Source organism: Venturia canescens, chromosome 6 (assembly GCF_019457755.1).
Source record: "Venturia canescens isolate UGA chromosome 6, ASM1945775v1, whole genome shotgun sequence".
Classification (NCBI taxonomy): domain Eukaryota; kingdom Metazoa; phylum Arthropoda; class Insecta; order Hymenoptera; family Ichneumonidae; genus Venturia; species Venturia canescens.
In genome coordinates, this window is record NC_057426.1 from 15,205,647 (window position 1) to 15,227,005 (window position 21,359).

Below are 21,359 nucleotides of genomic sequence, written 5' to 3' on the forward strand. Positions count from 1 at the left end.
GATAGTCGAAGGATGGTATTAACTAGTTCCAACGTTGCGCGAGAGGTGGCGCTGATAGTAGATTTTATAGAAATTTAGTCCCGGAACTATTTGAATGCACATAGTACTCCATATTAGAAGTCAACAGAACCAATTGTAAAGTTCGAGAAAATCGGAAATGATGGGAATAAAACTAAATAAAATTCATTAAAAAATAGTGAAATCAATTCTCAATCGAAAGTGCATCGATAATGGCGCGAAAATAATTTCCATCGGGAACCAGGCACAGTTTTTATTCACCGCGATCCAACGAGGTATGGAAAGCTCTGAAAAACTTTCAAATATCATTTACATCTAAAATATTCCGCGACAAGTTAAACAATTTTTTAAATGATGAACATGATTTCAGTGTATTTCTCGATATAATGGACCATCTTTTTTGCATGTTTACGAAAAATGAAAAGAATATTCAAAACGAAGAACATTCTCATGAAAAAAAACATATGTCAAGACGTTGAATTATTCATTTTTGAACAATTTATCACTCGTTCTATGATTGCATATCAAGATAGATAGTGTCTAGAAAATGGAATTTTAGTAGATCCCGCGAATCGCTATACGTACAAAAGTTCGATGAATAGAACAAAAAAATGTGGCAGAAATTCCTTATTTTTGCTTAATGTCAATGAGAATGGTATGAAAAATGAATAAATTCAGAGTTTCAATGATACATGGTCCGATTGTATTTTGTTGTTGTTGTTGCAGCGTTCTTTGCACTTCGTTTATCTACTTTACTATATCAAACGAATGCAATTTACAGTACTCGTTTTATATTACTATTTCATTTCAATATAGCATTTAATAAATCTACTTATATACATAAATTCTTAAATTTACAAATATGGTAATAATCGAGGGCGGAAATCAATATTTATATTCGATTCCGAGACATTATTTGCAGAATCGTCCTGAACTTGGACTCTCATGAAAGATCTATTTTTTCCATATCGATATGTATCAGAAAATTTGACCTATTTTTTCTGAATTTCACTCCAAGTACATAAGAATCGAGAGGAAAAAAAAATATTTTTATTCATTAAAAAGAAAAAGTGTTCGCATTATGGAAAAGAGTCTATAAAAATTGCACTTTTTGTCGTTTAGAGTGGGGGGAAAATATTGTAACGTTAAAGGTGATTACAAGAGTTAAAGTCAAGATCGACTTAGCTTTCAAAGGCCCCAATAATATATATACTTTATATAAATGTTTTTTTTTGTGATAATGCGTTTTCCACATGATTCATCATCGTTTAAGAATTTATTCTTGCACATATCGTTACAAACGAACATTATTTTATTATAATACCCAAATTTACGCATATTGTCTGTTATCGAAGGTGTCGAAATTTAATTATATATTTATTGTAATCCGTATATTATCATATCAATATACATATGTTTATATGTATATATATTCTAAAGTGAATGTTATTCATAATAATTTACCATATATATTTATAACGTCAATTGCATAGAATTATTATTTCGTATATAAATATATATTATAAATTATATAAATAATTTTTATACTTTTACGTATATGGCCAGATCCATTACTTTTTGACAGGAGCCACCTGGGGGCTTGGGTCAATTATTTGGCTACGGATTTCATCGAACAAGGTACGGTATAAAAAAAGACGGACCATGAGATTTAGATTCGAAATAACGAAATCTGATAGGTCCATTTGTTTTTAAGTATTCTTACGACTTTATCACGCGACCAGCTTTGTGAATACATGATTGAAGATAAGAAATTCCGCATTCGAATCTTGATGCTTCATGAATCTCTCGTGAAAAAATTCACTCTTGACAAGTTTAGAGGATTCTGAGACCATTTAATTATTATTTTTCGAGTTGACGAATTTCGAGGATCACTATTTTCATTAGGAAAATCTGCAGCCAGATTTCGGACCAACCCGCCCCGGCTGCGGTCGAAAAGTAATGATCTGTCCATGTTTGTATTTATATACATTAGGATGGCGCAAAAGATCAATTATTTTTTTTTTTCAGGGTCTCCTATGAAAATATGTTAATGTATCATGTTTCAAGAGCCCCCTCCAAAAATCAGCTCAAAAAAAATTTTCTTAAAGGTCGCTCAAGATTTTTAAAAATTCCAAAAATGGTCAAAATTTGACTTTTTTATTTAAAAAATTTTTTTGTTCAATACAGCGAAATTTTGTACCGATAAAACCAATGAGTTTCTGAAATTTTCAACTCAAAATATACATTTTAAGAGGTCGCTCAAAATTCATTTTAATCAAGAGACGCGGTAGCGGCTCGACGCCAAGTATTAAAAGTTTTCATATACTTAAATTTTATTGTTTCGAACGACCTTTAAATATTCATATTGATTATCAAATTGAATTTTGAGTTTCAATTAGTAAGATAATCGATGAAAATGCACTACGAAACGGAGAAAAAATCGTATATAACAATATAGGTAATAGACCAGAAACACGGAAATTTTTTTACCAGCTTAGCAAACCGTGTTTGAGCCTGTGCTATTTTTGCTTTCATTCAATTGAAGTACTTGTTCTCAAAGAACAATTCGAAGTATTTTTGTTGGTAAAATCTACTTGATAATTATTAAAACAAATTGTTCAAAACATCACTCAGTATTGTACCAAATTCACTCATTATAAGAGTCAATAAATATTTTGATTAAACAGGCATGCTCTATTCATAATTACATTTTCTCTGCTAACTAGTTCTCATAATTGTTTGAATTGTTTAAATAAAAATATCGACCTATTGTAAAATCATACCTTGTTACGTCAGATTTTTCCTCCATCTCATTGTGTATTTCTAACAATTATCTTACTTATTGAGAGTGAAAATTAAAATGAATAATCGATATAAATATTTAAAGGTCTCTCGAAGCATCGAAAGCAAAGCATATAAAAGATGAAATTAATTATGAGCGACCTTTTAAAATGAATATTTTGAGTTAAAAATTTCAGAAACTTATTGGTTTTTTCTGGACAATATTTCGGTGTATCGAGCAAAAAAATTTTTTAAATAAAAAAATTCAAATTTCGACTGTTTTTGGAATTTTTAAAAATCTTGAGCGACCTTTAAAAATTTTTTTGTTGACTTGATTTTTGGAGCATGATAAATGCTCTTGAAACATGATAAATTAATATATTTTCATAGGAGACGCTGAAAAAAAAAACAGTCGATTTTTTTGCGCCACCCTAACATATATATATACATACATACATATATACGTATATATTATTACGATAATATACATTTTATAAAACTCCGAAAAATTGTGATACTAAACAATTTTAATGAAGTCGGATACCACTGGATTATCTAGATAGGTCTTAAAAAAGAAACGAATTACTATTTATAATTTTAGTTTAATTTAATTTAAATTAATAAAAAAAAACTTTATGTCAATTAGCGACATGAAATTTTCCTCCACGCACAATACTTTAAGCAGTCTTTTACTTGAATTATCATTCGTTACGTGCTTTTTTTCAGATTTACTTTTTTTATATTTTTTTTTTGCAATTTTTCATTTGATTTTTGGTAAAATTCTCTGTCCTTGTTCGTAGTTATTACCATATTGCCCAATTTAGCTGCACCTGCAAAATACAGTTTATTTTTGTCAAATTGATCGCATGCGAGAAAACTTTTTCCCTCGAATTCAAAGACGTGCTTTTGAATTTTATTTCGTAAATTTCTGAGTCGTTTTCGATCCTGTTTCCCCATGATTTTCGAGTTGTTAATATCCCTTTGACATCCAATAAGAAAAAAAGTTTCCGAGAAAATGTTGAAACTGAAATTGGTATAAAAATAAATAAATTCATGGTCGTACTGAAAAAAAATGAAAATTGTATGATTTTTCGCGGTAGCAGTACGGACATGAATGGACAAATGTTCGGAAATTTAAGAATCGCGTTGATGGAAGACAATAAAAAAATGGATTCAATTATCTTTGGCGTGTATTGCGATCAGGAATTGAGTTACGAAAGTTACTTAGGTACGCACGCTCATTTGCTCGGTGAAAAAGAATGTTGTTCGGTGGATTGTTAAATAATTTTTTTCGTTTCTTTTAGTCTACGTTGTCTTGAAAGATTAGCTTTACGTATCCGGGTGAGCCTTCCAAAGGAACTGCGCAGAAAGGACAAATCGCAATGTATCCATTTGTGCCGTGCGGAATCGCAACCTTTTCCCAGTACCTGAACATAGTAATGAAATTATTAACATAAAAGTGACGAATCAATAGAACAAATCGACTAAATTAGAATTTAATAAATATGGTGATGAATGAAATCGATTTCAAGAAAATTTCGACAGTCTGTCACCTTCTTGCTTGAGAAATACGTATTTTTTTTTTTTATCGAAAATGATGTTATTAAGGAGTTTCGGTCCAGACGATACAATGTTGCTATGCTAAACCATGCTAAAAACATAAAAAATTTCAAAAAGTTCAGAATTTTATAAAATTTGGTGAACATATTCTTTAATGCCAAATTTGACAATACAAATTTTTTAAGATTTTTCTTCTACACAGTTATCGAAAATTTGATCACTAAAGTTCACGTGCACAATAGGGTGCTTTTTTTTTCAGCGACATTTTTTTTTTTTCACTCCCATCTCGCCTTTTTGTAGGGAATACCTTAAAAAAAAATCCCTGAAAATTTGAGCCCTTAATATTAATTTTAAGTACTCGACCAAGGCGTACAAAGATTTCCCCTTTAAAATACACGTAAAGTTCGATTTTTCTTCTTAAAAGTTCTACAGCTCAGAGGCATTTAATGGTACAACCTTGGTCGATGAGCGGATTTATTCAGAATTAAATGCTCCACAAAAGTGTCCATTGTGGCGTAAGTGTAACTCGAACTGGCGAGGTCGTAGAGGTCACTCAACCCAATTTTTTCATGAAATTCTCGTTTTTTTGCCTCTATCTCGTAAATGACAAGAGCTACAGAAAAAATGGGAATGACAAACTTGGAGGAAATTCAATTTCCTACAAAAAAGTATTCAAGCACCAAATCGCTAACATCGATATTTCTTGAGATATTGGGCTTTTAAGTTGAGGTAGTATGGAATTTTCATGAATTATTGAGCTAAATTGTATAAGTTGTTAATTTATTATTCTTTATTGTCACTTAAATCATCAAATATTTATTTGTTAAGTTGCAAATGATTAAAAAGTTGAATAACTCAACGTTTTGAAACTGAAATTCGAAAAAAAAAAACATTTTCAAAGTGCTTAGATTTTTTTTTTTACTTTTCACGAATTTTTCAATTGATTTTCCCCTGATTCTTCGAATTTATTTACCAGTCATTGAATACCGATAAAGTTCTAGTTGAAAATATGTTATATATAAGCAAGACAAGATATATAGATATAAAATAACATTGAAATATTTTGCGTATATACAACATATTTTCAACTAGAACTTTATAGGTATTCAATTACTGGTAAATAAATTAGAAGAATCAGGGGAAAATCAATTGAAAAATTCGTGAAAAGTGAAAAAAAAATTTTTAAGCACTTTGAAAATGTTTTTTTTTTCCGAATTTCAGTTTCAAAACGTTCAGTTATTCAACTTTTCAATCATTTGCAACTTAACAAATAAATATTTAATGATTTAAGTGACAATTAAGAATAATAAATTAACAACTTATACAATCCAGCTCAATAATTCATGAAAATTCCATACTACCTCAACTTAAAAGCCCAATATCTTAAGAAATATCGATGTTAGCGATTTGGTGCTTGAATACTTTTTTGTAGGAAATTGAATTTCCTCCAAGTTTGTCATTCCCATTTTTTCTGTAGCTCTTGTCATTTACGAGATAGAGGCAAAAAAACGAGAATTTCATGAAAAAATTGGGTTGAGTGACCTCTACGACCTCGCCAGTTCGAGTTACACTTACGCCACAATGGACACTTTTGTGGAGCATTTAATTCTGAATAAATCCGCTCATCGACCAAGGTTGTACCATTAAATGCCTCTGAGCTGTAGAACTTTTAAGAAGAAAAATCGAACTTTACGTGTATTTTAAAGGGGAAATCTTTGTACGCCTTGGTCGAGTACTTAAAATTAATATTAAGGGCTCAAATTTTCAGGGATTTTTTTTTAAGGTATTCCCTACAAAAAGGCGAGATGGGAGTGAAAAAAAAAAAATGTCGCTGAAAAAAAAAGCACCCTAGTGCACAAGCATAGCGTTTTCATATATATGGGTATACATTCCGGGCATAAGAAATCTGCTTTAATACGTAATTACTCGATAACTGAGTAGAAGAAAATTTTGAAAAAATTTGTGTTTTCGCACTTGATGTTGAAGAACATTATCACCAAATTTGATCAATTTCTTAATATTTAGACTTCTGTACCGAAACTCCTTAAGTGTCAAAAAATGAGGAGAGAAAAATGACGCACTTGACGGTTTTTTCCGTAGCCATGTGACCGCAAGGACTAAAGGCATAAGTGGGTGGGCCGCTGTCAACGTAGAAAGCGGGCTCGATGCCCATGCACAATTTAACAATCGGACCGGCAATGAGACACATGGGACATCGCCTCGTCGCTTTGTCTTTTTCCTGGCCCCAGTCATGATGGCCTTGAACGTGGCCACATCTAAGATAAACGTAAGGCTGTTGTTGAGCCGAGTCGGCGGCGGCCTTTCGAGGTATTACGAGAGTATTTAGACCGACGGGACATTGCGGTCTGCCAGCGTTAATCGCGTCGACCAATTCCTCTAAATCGTGTTTCGTCTGCAAAAACATTCGTACTTTCAGTATTTATTTTACCGGATAATTTTCAGCGGTTTTGACACTTTTGCTTGGCATAAATTGCAAAGAAAAAACCGTATTATTTTTCCACCTTGAAATTTCGTCTGAAAAATCTTTAAAAACGTTTCTCACGTCAAACTCAAAGTCAATTCGAAGGACGTTTAGAGTCACTTTGATTGATTTTATTTTTACTTTAAAAAGTTTCATTTTGGTAAAATTTCGATAAAGGAAAAAGCCTCGAATGACTGAGTTTTCTTTCAAGTATGAATTATTCGTCATGAAATTTCGAAGCTACTCCCATACGAACTCACGGGGGATTTGGAAAGACCTTCGGCCGATCGCCAAAGTAACGTGGCGCCACAAAGATCGATGAGGGTTCCATCCTGAAGAACATTGTCCTCGTCCTCGACGACGTTGCCCTTCTGTTGAGCACTGCGGCTCTCTCTCAAGGAAAAAACTCCACCTCCGACACTGACCTCGCGCCAAAACCCGCATTGGGCTTCGCCTCCGCAAAATTGGCCGCGTGGATGCATTATTAAAACTCCGTTTGTCGTCAGACCGTCGATTTCGTGATTTTCTTGCCATTTTGTCGCTTTCTCCTGGTCGAAATGAAGCAATTAACATTAACAAAAAAAACGACAATTAAATATAGAAAAATAAAAACAAAAGCTTTATAAAATTGAAGAATTTCGAAGTAGCTGAACAAACGCAAATCGCTTAGAAGTTCGAAGCGGCGGAATGTTACGAAATTCGAGAAAATCCAATACAATTACCCCTAAAAAAATATTTCTCGAGCTGTCGAAACCGGCGGCGTAAATTCTCGCTACCCGAGGATCCGATCGATCCGTCAAAATTCGGCAAGCGAACCTGCTGATGGTGCTTTGGGCGACTCGGTTTTCGCTCGCTGGTCCCGTGTCGCTCCCACCCGGGCAAGTGTCCATAACTACAAAATCGATCGGTGATTCGGACGACCGACCAATCTGCAATTTCACTCGAATTAATATTCCGATTATGAAAATAATTCCTGATAATGAAAATTAAGAGTTCAACATCGAAAAACTAGATTTAATGCAAACGTGTCATTGTCACAGGGAAGCAAGATCGCAGGTGGAAAAAAAATAACAACAAAAATAAAACGATTTCGAATAGAAACTCACAGTCAGTGAGAATTTTAATCAGAGGACATGTCGCAAAATGGAACGAGTTCGAAATTCCTTGAAAAAAAGTGGGGCAACGGAGCGAATTGTGCAGCATAAAAAAAAAAAAAATTAAGATGATGGATCAGTCAGTAATCACAACCGTGGGTGCGAGAGAGATAGCTGCAAATTTTGAAAAGGAAATTTTTCCACATCGTTCGTCTGATCGAAAAAATAAAAATGTCATCGGATTTTTGCGATCGTGCTGCGTACGATGACATTTTTATTATTTTAATCGGACGAACGATTTCAAAGAGTTTCGATTTCAAAAATTCGAAGTGTGATTACCGACTGATCCATCATCTTAAGAGCATAACGGAATAAAAAATATTCAAGGATGAGCAACATCGGCTTCACATAAAGTGAGGTTATGTAAATACGAATTTCCTTGTTTTTATCAAAATTATCTAGACTATGTAAACTTTATTTATACGGGATTAACCCCCAAAAATACGTCATTTTTGGGTGGAATTTGTGATATAGTACTCTGTTTTTCTAAACTATCACCATTTTTTATTTGTTTTTGAGTATGAAAAGATGGGTTCTGTGGAGTTATTTCCGATGCGTAATTGTTAAATATTCGAAGTTATGGGTCAGTCGACTAACCTCACTTTGGAATTTTCGAAATCGAAATTCTTTGACACAGTTTGATCGATTAAAAGAAGGCTCTGTCAGCCTACGCAGAACGATGGCAAAAATCGACTGGCAGAGCCGTTTTTTTAATCGGTCAAACTTTGTCAAAGAATTTCGATTTCGAAATTTGCAACTATCTCTCTCGCACTCATGGTTGCGATATACCGACTGATCCATCCTCTTAAGGTGATGGAGCAATCGCTATCTCGCCACCGTGAGTGCGAGAGAGATAGCTGCAATTTTCGAAATTGAATATGTTCGACACGGTTCAATCAATAAAAAAAAGCCCCTGTCAGCGTATTTTTGCCATCTTTCCGCGTCCGCTGACAGAGCCTTTTTTTGATTAGTCAAACGACAGCGGAGAATTTTCATTTCGAAAATTCGAGGTGAGGTTAGTCGACTGATCCATGCTCTTAAATACACACGAACGATCAGGAAACAACAGAAACAGAAAATAAGCGTGGGAAACTCGAATTTTCAGCGGACTAAGGAAAAAGTTACGAAACAATTTTGCCAGAAAAATGTATAAAGATCATTGCGAAGAAAAAAAATTGGAGACAAGTACATTTATGTTTTATGTCACCTGGACAGTAGTCTCAGTAAAACCCTATGTGACACTCGTGTAGTTCAAAACACAAATGCACGATGATTTATAAGAAGTTGTTCGATCTATCGTCTCGAAACTTGCTTCAAATGAGCAATTCATTACTGAGAAGGTTATAAAAAAACCATTCCGAACGTAATGAATAAAAAAATGAATCTGCTAAATCTTGGTAATGTATGAAAAACATTTGATTCAAAGGAACAAAACGTTGTCAAATAAATGCAAAAGTGACGAGTACATCGGATGACGAATGAAAAAAATTCAAAACATAATGGTATGTAAAAAAAATAACGAAACCAACTGTAAATAATTTCAACAAAACAATTAAGAAAAGCTTTCACAAATCATGAAAAAACATTATATTTAAAAAAAAAAAAAAAAAAAAAAATCGCAAATATATTGTAAAGAAAAAAAAAATTCAACTAGAACGTGAGAAATTCATTTCTACGGGAAGTATCCGGAACTTGCGAAAGTTTTAGTGAATCAAAAAAGTTACCATCTGAGTTATGTGCAGCACTAAAATTTATAACATCAATCATTGTGAAGAAAAATTAATTGCGATGCGAATGAAGGTGAAAAACGTGATAAAAAAAAAACTCGCTCGACAGAAAAAGGAGAAAGGGAGGGCGGGGGGGCGAGAGGCTAAAAAAAGACAAAAAAAAACAAGAGACAAGGAGTGGGGATAAAAAGAGAGACTTACTTGAAACATGTCGGTATCTTCGTCCTCTGTGTATTCAACGATAACGGCCTGGGTGCGCGATAGCGTGTACGAGATGGAGTGCTGCTGGGTATTCAATATAGCTTGGGAACTGTGAGGAGTCTTGACTACGTAATGTTTACTTCTTTTGACTCCGTTGGGTGTTGGCCTTTTTACGAGAACGAATTTGCTCCGTCTCCGTCCACGATCACCCGGCGGTAAAAATCCATTGTAACTGATTTACGAGGGAGCGAACGAGTGCGAGAAAAGAAATAAATAAAAAAATAAAAAAATGCATCAAACGAGTGTATTTCTTATTTATTCGTGCGTCATTTGAGAGCAAGAAAATGCACATTGCACATATATTTATTGTTATTTGAGGAGGCGAATTACTGATACGAATTTTATCATGCGTCTTTTTTCATTCTTGTGCCAACTTATCAATTGTTGTTTGTTTTTTTTTGTTTCATCGAACAATGGGGAAAAATGCCCATTTTTTTCAAGTGCTTAATCTCGTCGAGGTTATTTGTTCTTTATTCTTTTATTGACGAAACATCGCGAGAGTTGAAAAATCCCCCAGTTCACAGGCTTACGTTTCTTTGTTATTATTCCACCTTGAACCGACCTTGGATTCGTTGATATTTCCAATTTTTAACACAGCAAGATATTACGAGTGAACAGAAACCGTTTCGTCGTTGTAGATTTTAAATAAATAAGCTATTATTTTCGCTGTTTATAATATTTGCTTGAAATAATTACCCCAAAATGACTAATTCCCCATATTTGATGAGCTGCTTCGGCTTATCGTGATTGTGACTGTGACCTCCATGTGGATTAACATGAGAGTGATTGTGACTCTGTTTACTGTGAGGACTGTGAGGCTGTCCCACCGTCCCACCCTCTGCTACGAGTAGAGGGCTCTCGTTGCTGCCACCATCGGATCTTTTTTGCATTAAAGAAAGAATAAACTGTTAAAACTTGGACATGTCGAAATTTCCCTTTTTCAAAGATTCGTACTTTTTCGATCAGAGCTCAACGTCTCTACTGAATACGTAGTGTTTTTACAAATGTTTTTTTTTTTTTTTTCACTCATCGAAAGTCTCAGTTATTTTACTCTCGATCCGTAAAATTTCTTTGTTTATGTTATTTATTATTTTATGCGATATGCATTGAAAATGTACTACACGAAAATTCGTAATCTTTTTGTAAGATTGTCATCGATTAGAAATTGCAGACTGCATCCAACAAAAATCAACGAATGGATTGTGTTTTTACAAGTTGTTCTTCGTTGTTACGGATTTTTTTCGAAAAATTGTGATTGAATCGGCAACGAGGTTCGTTAAAAATATTCTGTCAGATGCAATATTCACGAACGTTTTTTGTTAAGTTTGAAAATTAAAGTGTTCTTGCTGGGTCTCGTTTTTTCTGAAGGTATGTGACTTGCTCGATGTTGAATTCCCGATAAAGAATTCACTGGAATTTTCGTAGGTAACCGTCAAATTTAAAACGTGCTAAAAAAAAGTAGGCACGGAAATTATCATAATGAGGTTACAATCGTATAGCCCATTGTGTGCCACTTCCATATGGCTTCTCTGAACAGGTGACTTCACTCGTAGCAGCATACAACGCGAAACAATTCATTGTTCGATCCTTCACTTTTTCCCGCCTATGTAGCCAAATTTATAGGGTATCTTACGATTATATAAAATTATTGAAAATCTCATGATCTTCCAAATATCCTTGAATGTAATTGGGAATTCGTTCAGTGGAGATTCAATTTTTTCGTTTTTTTTTTTCAATTTAATGTTATAAAATTATTGAAAAACAAATTAGCCTCGACCATTATTCGTTATTTCATTGTTACGACGATATTAAATGACATTTGAGAAATAACTATGAAGTAGTCAGTCGATTGTCATTATTCGTGGAAAATCATTTAGAAAAATATGCAAACAGGGAGGAAAAACCCGCCAAATTCAAATTTTTACTGCTCCGAATGTACTCAACGATTCTTCGTGTCAGCTTAAGTATAAAACAAGATTTTCTTAAACCTTGATTGATTGTCTCATTTGTTGCATTCACCGTCACTAAAAAGAACCGTTGAGAATTTAATAACGAGTGTGAAGCTCTTCTTCAATGAATGAGGTAAACGAAATTGTTGGGTAGACAAATAAAAATTATTCGAGAAACAGCAGCGTTGAGTTTGCGAAATGAATTAGTTTTCTTTTGTAGTAAAACAAACTCGAGTAATTTGCACAAAAGAATCGTTAAATGATTCGAAAATGAAAGCGGCAAAGAAATTCATGATTCAAAAAATCAAAGTAAAAAGACTCACCGTATCACCATCGTGGGGTCGACGGTAGACCCAATTTTGCTGAGACAGTGAATGCCGAGAAGATGAGAGGACCCACTTTAAGATGCACGTAGGCACGCGTGGGGTGCCAAGCGTACGGTAAAAGTGCGAGAAACCATACGAATTCGGCGCGTCGTGAAAATGAAAAAAAGCTCAAATGTTTCGGCCGAAAAAAATTCGACGATAAAATTTGAGAGGCCGGCGAGGTTAATTAATCGAATTTGTGTTGTTATGCAAACACTTACGCGCGCGCTAACCGAGAGCGACTAAGGAGAATGGGAGAAAGAAGGAATCGAGAAGGAGCGAGTGAGAGAACGATAAAGAGAGAGGGATGACCGCGCGCGCATTCACGCTGTAAAATGTTGCATCGGTCCACCCACGCTTTGTTTTCACCCAAGTTCCTTTCCCCCGAGTTTCTCCGTAATTTTTTTAGGCTTCCGTAAAAAGTCTCTTTCGAGTCCCTTTTGTAATCGGGCAAAAGAGAACGAGAGACACACAGGCATGCAAACCGCACAAGACGCACACGAAAAGAACAACAAAAGGAATTGAAAGAATCACGAAAATTCAATCATCGTGAAGATACCGTTAAGTCACTAAATACTCGTGGCCCGTTGCACTGACGCATTACCCTTGCCATATCGCTCGACTATTCACTCTGGGGGGGCAGGGGGCGGTCCCCTTTTTCTTGCACGTTCTTGTCGCAACGGGACGAGACTCGTTGACCACTTGCTGCTGCTTTTTTCTTTTCTTTTCCTTCCCCCCCGCGCGCACGCTACGATTCGATAAATCCACCTGCCTCGTTCTATATATACGAAAAAAGTAGCGTCCTCCGAAACGTGCCAACACCAATCACGGTAAAAAACCTAAGAACATACACTATTTACATGGATACAGATGCTATCTGTACTCGACAAACTATTTTCCGATGCGAAGGATCAACATTGATAAATGTATCTTTTTTTGTCTTGCTCCGTCCTCTTCATCTATTTGTCGCAACTTCACAGCACACCCACACTCACACACAGGCACAGCACACACTCTTAGTGTAAAAGAATAAAACGACGATGCTATCCTTTCTTTAGATTCGATGTTTTTATTGCAGTTGCGGATTCGGAAAGATATGTAAGATAGTAAATACAATGATTTTATTTGCTTTATGCTCTTCTCAGTTCAACGTTCAACTTTTGGCTTTCGGACTTGTGTGTTTCGTCGCCAAGCTGATACACTTCATTGGACGCTACATTTACAGAGCGGCGTCCTCCTCTCCTCTTTTCACTAACGTAGCGTCCTCTATCTTCGATTCATAAAATCCATCTTTATTTTACTTTTGACCACTTTTGTCCAACTATTTTCTGTGATCATATGCCTATTTTTTTGAAGACTGCTCAGAGATATCAACAGTTCATAAATCTAGTTCAAAAAAATAATAAACCATTGAAATTTATGAAATTTTATTAAAAATTTTTTTTGATCGGTAAATTACTGGTTAAGGCTGCTACGAAATCAGCAACAGAAGTTCATACTTTTCGTTTCTCCTCAAAACGTTGATTTTATTGGGTACTTCCGGTACTTCTATCGAAGTAAGGCGCTTGTGATTGGTCGAGCGTATTTAAGTCCCCTTACGTTAGGTGCTGCTTCCTCGGTTGTCCACCTCGAGCGCTCGCGAAACTATCGTGTGTGTACTTATGTCGCTTCGTACCCTTCGTACGCTTCATACACGTTTTTAATGCCCCCGTTGCGTTAGTATGAGTAACTGTATTACAAATCGAACATTGGCCGATGCGGTTGATACCAGTGGCCAGGCTAGCCTCACGGATTTGGTGCGTGAGTCTAGCCAAACGGAAAAAGAAGAAGAAGAATAACTGTATAACAATATATTTGTGATGCCTTCTTGACATATCGCGACACTGAACGAAATTTCCTCAAACATTTTGTTATATTTTTGTTCTATTGGTCAATTTCGCAATTTATTTTTTATCGTATCAAAATATGTGGAAATTTGGTTAGTTTCCTTGGCAATCATCTTGCCGTAGATTTGGTAAGTTAGAATTGCGAACTTCGTTCGCTCGCTGAAATTGGTGCCTTGACACGCTATTATTTGCGTGCATCGTCCAGATACATGATTTATTTTTTTAATGAATCGTATAAACGTACACGAAAGTTATACTTTTCTATATTGATAATTTTTTTTTCTTTTTGTCATAAACATTTACGTAACTCTAAGTATCCAATTTCAATATAAACATCTTTGATTTACAATATTCGTAAAAGTTGGGAAAACGCGAATGTAATCCACAAAATGATGAAATTGCAATACCGCGAAGGTTTCAACAAAAAAACACATAAAATTTGCAGCAAAGAACTTTAGAAATGAATAATGTGATAAAACTTTTTACAAATGTATTAAATTCTAAAATGTGGTGAAGGAAACTCTAAGAGAAAAACCTAATTCATTTTATTTTTCAGAGAAAAACAAAAGATCCAGAATGCCATTCAAATTTCATTTGAAAAAGAGTCGCCAGTACAACGTTGTATCAAAAAATCAGTATGTTATATGTGTGGAATTATTGGATCAGAGTTCGATAGAGTGTACGTTGGAAATTGATAGTTTTGGCCAAGAATGTTTGACGAACGTCACTCAAAGGCTTGGCCTTGGCCAGCCAGAATACTTTGGTCTGAGATACATATGTCGTTACGGGGAACCGCAGTTACGCTGGGTCGATATGGACAAACCCCTGAAAAGACAGTTGGAAAAGGATGCCAAAAATTTCAATCTATACTTCAGAGTCATGTTTTATGTCACCGATGTTCAACTCATCCATGATGAGATGACTAGGTAATGGTGAAAAACAGCTTTGATTTTTTACATTGTTTGGAGATTTCTTGACTATTTCAAACTATTTTTTATTTTATATTATGATTTTTTTTACTAATTCTATGCTTTTGTGGTGATTGGACAATGATGAAAATGTAATTAATATACAATCATTTGAGTTCATGGATTAGAGAGCTCTTTGGCCATTAAAATTGTTTGGGTTTGTTATCATTTTTTTTAGGTATTCAGAACTTTATAGAGCATCTTAGAAACAGTATAATAGTTTTCCAATGTTATTTAACGGGTGTGCTATGAATGTAGATTGTGTCTGGGCTTTTAGAGACAAAATTGATTTTTACAGTAGTCATTGATGCATTTTTTATTTAGTTGAAGATTAATCGGTTGATTAAAAATTTGGAAACATTTTTATAATATCAAGTGAGTGATTTTTCATTCGTTTCAAAGCTGTTTGGGGCTTACAAAAAAACAAGATGATATATGGCTGGATGATATATGAACAGGATGTAAATTATGTATGAATGTAAATTAACAGATTTACGTTCAAAAATAATCTGAGCTCTTTGGAAATAATTTAGATAATTCGATATTTATACTAGTATTCATATAACAGATATTCTATGGATATAGAGCTTTTTTGGAACAGTGATAAGGAGGTCTAATTATTATATTATTAAAAAAAAAAAAAGCGGTGTTTCGGATTAATCACTACAATCTCCTGCTAATTACTTTTCATGTTTAACATACTAATCTTTATTTTTTAATTTTTTATTACTGAATGACATTTATCGAAGGGGCTGGAACATTTTGTTTTTGATTTATAAGTAAATTATTCATCAGGTATCATTACTATCTTCAGTTGAAAAGTGATGTGCTGGAGGGGAGATTACAGTGCGACGCTCGCCAGGCAATACTTCTGGCGAGTTATTGGATGCAGGCTGAGTTTGGCAATTATGACGTAGAGAGGCATGCTCCGGAATGTCTTCAGCAATACACTTTTTTCCCAAAAGTATATTATTATTCTTGCTGTTATTATTTCATTTATCATAAAGATATCTATTTTATGAATGAATTATTCTGATCTTTGAAAAAAATCAATACTATATTGATCATGGAACGTTATTAATCACCAGAGCGTAGTGCAAGCTGAACCAGGCGGTGGAGCAGCACTTTTGAATTCCACGCTATGCCAATACAAAGGTTTAACCGGCGTGACTCAGGCAATGGCTGAAGAATTGTACATTTCAATTGCTGTACAATTGGATGGCTATGGACATGAGACATTAGCAGCCAAGGTGAGAAATTCCATAATTTTCATAGATTTTCTTTTTTAAAAAATGCAAATGTATGGAAATAAACGATTGTATTATAAAAATTTGTTAATTTCAGGATAATAGCAATAACGAAGTAATTTTGGGAGTTTCCGTTAATGGAATTATGGTCGATCACTCGACGACGCAAACGACACAATTTTATCGGTACCAATGAACGAATAACATTTTCTTCCAATCAAAAAGTTAATTTGAAAATGTTATATTTTTTGTTCATTAAAAATCTTGTATTTTTTAAGGTGGAAAGACATCAGCAACGTCATAAATCACAAAAAGACATTCAAGATCGAGTGTCAATCAGAACTTGAAGATCCTAAACAGTTTGTTTTTAGTGATTCCCGAAGTGCCAAATACATGTGGCGTTTGTGCATCGCTCAACACACTTTTTATATGCAGCACCAAGAAGCACGACCCTCTGAAACTTTGACCGGTTACTTTGTAGGTTTTTATTTGCAATTGAAAAATGATAAATTTTGGCTTATGGTCAAAAATGTTCGGGTTAAAACCCCCGAGCATTTTTCTGATAATTCTTATTACAACGAGTAGAAATTTCATTGTAGTTTAATAATATAGATCGATGAAGAAGTATTTTAACTCCCAATCACTCTCATGAAAGTAATAATAGTGAAGAGTATCTTCAATGGCTAAAAAAAAAATTTTCAAGACAAAAAAATGAATTTTTCGTTGCGAACAAATGACAATCAAACCTTTGAAGAAGCCTTGCATTCATGAAAGATTCCTTTTCCCCAAAATAATTTCATTGTAGAGCCAAAATAGATTTTTTTGTTTATTTGTTATAAAACCGAGTATTTTAATTTCCCAGGACGGCGACACAACCGATTCGGGCGAGCAAACAGCCTCCGTTAGTTTGGACAACCGGATTTCGGAAGATCACATGCGTTGGACGAGTTACAACGATCTTTCGACTTCGCCATATCCGCCAGTGGCGTCGGTGCCCTCGACGGATGTCAATAATTTAAGAGCGCTTCTTCCCTCCTACAGGCCAGCGCCGGATTACGAAACGGCAATTCAAATGAAATACAATAACGGTGGAAACGTTCCGCAACCTTATTACGCTAACCAATCGACCATTGCCGATATTTCTTGTCTCATGACTAACGTCGTTAATCGTAATAGATATTAGAATCAATTGAAAAATACAAATTAATCAAAAATTACGATTTGCGATATTGACTGATGAAATAATCAAAATGTATACAGGGTCCCTGAACGAAACGTGTGTCGAACTCGTTCGAAATACGAAAAATTCAGATATAAACTTTTGGCCTTGACTCCAACACTCACAATCGAATGAATCTCACGACGGTCAGATCCATTTTCTGTCAGGAGGACTTTTTTTGTCTATCTGTGTTGCTGAAATTGCAATCTTTTCTCAACATTGCAATTAAATACTTTTTTTATGAAGTATTCTACGATTTATGGGAACTCCGAATCATGGCGGTCATTCCCGGAGTACTTTATTGCAACATTAGTTGTAGTGTTTCAAGTGGATCTCTAACTTGACTATTTCATTGAGAGTTTTAGTTCCGACTATTAAAATAAATTAAAATGTTTATCACGTTGGCTTTTGGGGCCACAGTTAGAAGAGTCGTTTTAATGTAAAAAAAAATAAAATTGATATTGATGTGCGTAGGAATTCAATGGGCATTCAATGCCGTGCTACGTAAAAATACGTAAAACGTTTAAAATTGCATGAAATTTGGATTATCGCTAGAGTAATAAGTTCTCAATTTTCAACATTTGTAAATATGATCGAATTTAAATAAACTTATGTTTTGCGATCAATGTATCCGATTTTGTTTGTGCAAAATATATATTTGATAACAATTTTCGCTGTCGTCGCAATATTTGAGAAAAAAAACAACGAATAAAAATGTTTATTTTACATTCGATTACAAGATTATGCTAATATAGATCAATTTATAAAATATCAAACGTAATTAACGGTCAATCGCTAGAGATTTCAAGTTCATTCTACAGGTGAGCATTAATCACAGCTTCGAGCAAAGATTCTGGCTCTGGCTTACTTGAAACTGCAAGAACACGAATTTCTGCTTTAGTCAAAGCATCTGCTGTGGCCGGACCAATAGCAACAGCTTGAATATTTAAATTTTTCTCTTTTGCTGCTGCAAGGGTGAACTCTACGGCAGATGGACTAAAAAAAACGAATGTTGGATTCGTTTCGTGGGTTATTCGATTGAGATCATTCTCTAAATTTTCTGCTGGTAGAGTGTTGTAAGTGGGAAATTTTTCAATATTTATTTGGTTTTCGTTCAACGTTTGCTCAATGGTGTCTCGCGCTATTGCGCTGCAAGGATACAATAAAGGCTTTGAATTTTGTGATATTTCTTTGATTATATAATTTGCTAATTCTCTCGAATTGCCGCAATTCGAACCCAAACAATTTTCAAAATTTAGACTTTTTTCGGCAAACGATGAAGTCGCCGGACCCACGCAAAATACAGGTAACTTTTTCCATTCATTAGGAATTTGATGACCTTGGAGCGCTGAACCAATCGCCTCAATCGTCCTTCGACTAGTTACGATCAAACCTACAGAGAATTTCTATATGAATATTTCCATTTCTCTCCGCCATCTCTCTACATCTTTTAAAGGTTGCATAGGATTTTCGTACGTTTTGAATAGCAAAAAATTCAATTTGCTTCACTAACCAATTTTTTTTACGTTCTATGGACGAAATATTCTCTTACGTTTGTTCTTTGTGCAGTCGATAATTTTGAGGTTATGTCCACTTACCACCGTAAGAATTTGGCAAAAGTAGGCGTTCCCTGAGCCTCTTAAGGTTTAAAAACTCGAACCTCAAGACGTTCAGATGTTTACATGTGTAACCAGCTGTTTCGAACGTTTTTATGTATTCACTTTGCGTCTCGTTGCTGTCTACTACTCCTCTGCACAAAATAACTTCTTTCAAGGAATTACTTGACATTTTTTATGAGCTTCGATAATTCGAACCGCTTAAACGAATTCCACAAAATTCACGTGATTATTATGAAATTTCCCACAAGTTTATTTTACGTTGATATGATATATTACTCAACAAAATTTAAATGTACTAACGCAAACTCGCCACCGCCATTGTATATATATGCATATTTTTTCTTGACCTTGCCTCTCGTTTTTTGATTGAGTATCAATTGTTATTGCATATGATTATCATCATTCACCATTTGCTATATCGAATGACATTTTTTAGGTTTGGTATATACCCAACTCAATGAAAACATATTTATTCCCTGAGCCAATTTTTGCCTTGCATAAAAGTTATTGTATAATTATTTCTCTTGGAGATTGGAAAAACTTTGAAAACAACTTTGGTACCGATTTTCAAGCATATTCTATGATTGAACGACTGAAACTTTTGGTTGCTTTTGTTGGTGATCCAGCCATTCAACAGCCATTATTCTGCGCATGCGAGTTCTACGTCGTCTGCTCGGTTGTCTCATAACCTTGCTAAATCTAGTACGATAAAAACGCCTCAAATTATTTAAAAGTACACTAATACTTTTTTCAACCGACGTTTTATTATTTTTCGGTTTCAGGAGGAATTTTCATAATCTTAGTATCAAAGAAATGGCCAACTTAGCTTTATGTCGTATGGTTCGAAGTGCGTCCGTTCTTTCACGTAAGTTTGCGAATGGGATGTTATCTAATTTATTTTTTTAATTGCCGCAAAATCTTTCATAATTCATCATTTTTCGTGGGTTGATTCGATCAAAAGTATTGAAATGTAAATGTCTTCGAAATACGATTCCATAATTCGTCATAAATATGAGTTTTACACGAAATTCCAAGTATTGGTACCAGTTAATTTTGATGTATGTCATTTTTAGGATTATCTATAAAAAACAACATTTTTGTATCGCCGAAAGCTCACGGGTTTTTAAGACAAGTTGAGTCAGCCTCCCCTTTTTCAACTTCCTTGCAGCACCCATTGAGAGCATCTTCCGGGGCACTGTCCCATTATTCACGAAAGGTCAGTCATATATTTTTTTACTTTCCAATTATCTAAATAATTAGGAAACAGTAAAAATTTCTCAATTTAATCAAGAACTATGAAAATGTCTATCCTCTGGGTATTTATTATGTACGGAAAAAATTTGTTTTCTTTTTGTTAACTTATTCATTGCTAAGCATAATGCTTTTTGTATACAGGTGCTCTCCGAGCTACCAACATCATCACTTTTACAATGCCGTGCATCAAGCACACACGGAGATCACGTGCGATTGTGGCAAATTGAGCGGATTGTCTCGGCTGCATTTATTGTCTTGCTGCCGGCGTGTATTATGTTAGAAAATTCAGTGGTCGATGCCCTTTTTGCGACGCTGGTTGTTATGCACGCTCATTGGTAAGGGAGTGCGAAAACATATATATCATTATCTGAATACTGGAGCTATTTTTTAATTGAAAAGTCTTCAGTTAGCAGACTGAGAGACACAGGATTGTTTGAAATTGAGAATGTTTTTTCATTTTGGGAATTTAGAATTATATAATATTGAATGAACTTTTTTCTCTATTTTAGGGGTCTCGAGGCAGTAGTTTTGGATTATATACGTCCCAGCATATTTGGTAGTATTTTACCCAAAGTCGCCTTTGGCACGCTTTACCTTGTCTCAGCATTAACATTCGTTGGTCTTCTTGCCTTGATTTATAACGGACCTGGTATTGGAAAAACAGTAAAGAACTTGTGGTCTATCGGCAGCGAGCCTTCAACCAAAAAAGCATAAAAGCGATAATTCAACTTACGAATTTGCGCTTTAATATTTATTACTTAAAATTTGTTCAGTGACTATACAGGCATACGCTGAATAGCAATAATAAATGAAGGACCTTTAGTTTCAAGAAAATAGACATATTTTTTCATCAAACCACGAAATTTCTT

General features: G+C 34.6%; 4 protein-coding genes across 7 annotated transcripts; 2 read left to right on the forward strand and 2 right to left on the reverse strand.

Moving 5' to 3' along the window:
- Nucleotides 1-3,381: 3,381 nt before the first annotated feature.
- Pli (E3 ubiquitin-protein ligase pellino) lies at nt 3,382-13,668 on the reverse strand. Of its 2 annotated transcripts, XR_006261439.1 has the most exons (8): nt 12,256-13,666; nt 10,680-10,862; nt 9,924-10,155; nt 7,564-7,770; nt 7,102-7,389; nt 6,441-6,772; nt 4,036-4,226; nt 3,382-3,823 (listed from the first exon to the last, which is right to left on the reverse strand). XR_006261439.1 is itself a non-coding variant. In XM_043422747.1 (7 exons), the coding sequence occupies exons 1-7, from the start codon at nt 12,264-12,266 to the stop codon at nt 4,100-4,102; spliced, it is 1,380 nt and encodes a 459-aa protein (XP_043278682.1). In that variant the 5' UTR covers nt 12,267-13,668; the 3' UTR covers nt 3,382-4,099. The 2 variants fall into 2 exon arrangements, 1 of the variants encoding a protein (XP_043278682.1); XM_043422747.1 differs by having other exon boundaries at nt 3,382-4,226; nt 12,256-13,668.
- A 390-nt stretch (nt 13,669-14,058) lies between these two features.
- On the forward strand, nt 14,059-18,247 carry Pez (protein tyrosine phosphatase non-receptor pez). The gene is made up of 7 exons (XM_043422748.1): nt 14,059-14,311; nt 14,740-15,109; nt 15,947-16,115; nt 16,240-16,401; nt 16,496-16,584; nt 16,677-16,875; nt 17,261-18,247. Exons 2-7 carry the CDS (start codon nt 14,760-14,762, stop codon nt 17,579-17,581), a joined length of 1,290 nt encoding a protein of 429 aa, XP_043278683.1. The 5' UTR covers nt 14,059-14,311; nt 14,740-14,759; the 3' UTR covers nt 17,582-18,247.
- A 73-nt stretch (nt 18,248-18,320) lies between these two features.
- Uros1 (Uroporphyrinogen III synthase 1) lies at nt 18,321-19,683 on the reverse strand. Its single transcript, XM_043422749.1, has 2 exons — nt 19,216-19,683; nt 18,321-19,010 (listed from the first exon to the last, which is right to left on the reverse strand). Exons 1-2 carry the CDS (start codon nt 19,403-19,405, stop codon nt 18,433-18,435), a joined length of 768 nt encoding a protein of 255 aa, XP_043278684.1. The 5' UTR covers nt 19,406-19,683; the 3' UTR covers nt 18,321-18,432.
- SdhD (succinate dehydrogenase, subunit D) lies at nt 18,947-21,324 on the forward strand. 3 transcript variants are annotated; one of them, XM_043422753.1, is made up of 5 exons: nt 18,947-19,073; nt 20,019-20,101; nt 20,310-20,452; nt 20,632-20,825; nt 21,000-21,324. In XM_043422753.1, the coding sequence occupies exons 2-5, from the start codon at nt 20,050-20,052 to the stop codon at nt 21,202-21,204; spliced, it is 594 nt and encodes a 197-aa protein (XP_043278688.1). In that variant the 5' UTR covers nt 18,947-19,073; nt 20,019-20,049; the 3' UTR covers nt 21,205-21,324. The 3 variants fall into 3 exon arrangements, with proteins under 3 accessions (XP_043278688.1, XP_043278685.1, XP_043278687.1); XM_043422750.1 differs by having other exon boundaries at nt 19,013-19,089; XM_043422752.1 differs by lacking the exon at nt 18,947-19,073 and adding an exon at nt 19,863-19,938.
- The last annotated feature ends 35 nt before the right edge of the window (nt 21,325-21,359 follow it).

Excerpts from the sequence above, each read along its gene's own strand:
- Pez (XM_043422748.1), top strand. The coding sequence starts at position 14,760 with ATGCCATTCAAATTTCATTTGAAAAAGAGTCGCCAGTACAACGTTGTA. Across the intron at positions 16,116-16,239 it reads AATACACTTTTTTCCCAAAA|AGCGTAGTGCAAGCTGAACC; the intron begins GTATATTATTAT and ends ATTAATCACCAG. Across the intron at positions 16,585-16,676 it reads CAAACGACACAATTTTATCG|GTGGAAAGACATCAGCAACG; the intron begins GTACCAATGAAC and ends GTATTTTTTAAG.
- Uros1 (XM_043422749.1), bottom strand. The coding sequence starts at position 19,405 with ATGTCAAGTAATTCCTTGAAAGAAGTTATTTTGTGCAGAGGAGTAGTA. Across the intron at positions 19,011-19,215 it reads TTTGCCAAATTCTTACGGTG|GTTTGATCGTAACTAGTCGA; the intron begins GTAAGTGGACAT and ends AATTCTCTGTAG.
- Pli (XM_043422747.1), bottom strand. Across the intron at positions 7,390-7,563 it reads CGAGAAATATTTTTTTAGGG|GAGAAAGCGACAAAATGGCA; the intron begins GTAATTGTATTG and ends CATTTCGACCAG. Across the intron at positions 6,773-7,101 it reads AAGGTCTTTCCAAATCCCCC|ACGAAACACGATTTAGAGGA; the intron begins GTGAGTTCGTAT and ends ATGTTTTTGCAG.
- SdhD (XM_043422750.1), top strand. The coding sequence starts at position 19,028 with ATGAATATTTCCATTTCTCTCCGCCATCTCTCTACATCTTTTAAAGGT. Across the intron at positions 19,090-20,018 it reads AAAGGTTGCATAGGATTTTC|GAGGAATTTTCATAATCTTA; the intron begins GTACGTTTTGAA and ends TTTCGGTTTCAG. Across the intron at positions 20,102-20,309 it reads AAGTGCGTCCGTTCTTTCAC|GATTATCTATAAAAAACAAC; the intron begins GTAAGTTTGCGA and ends TGTCATTTTTAG.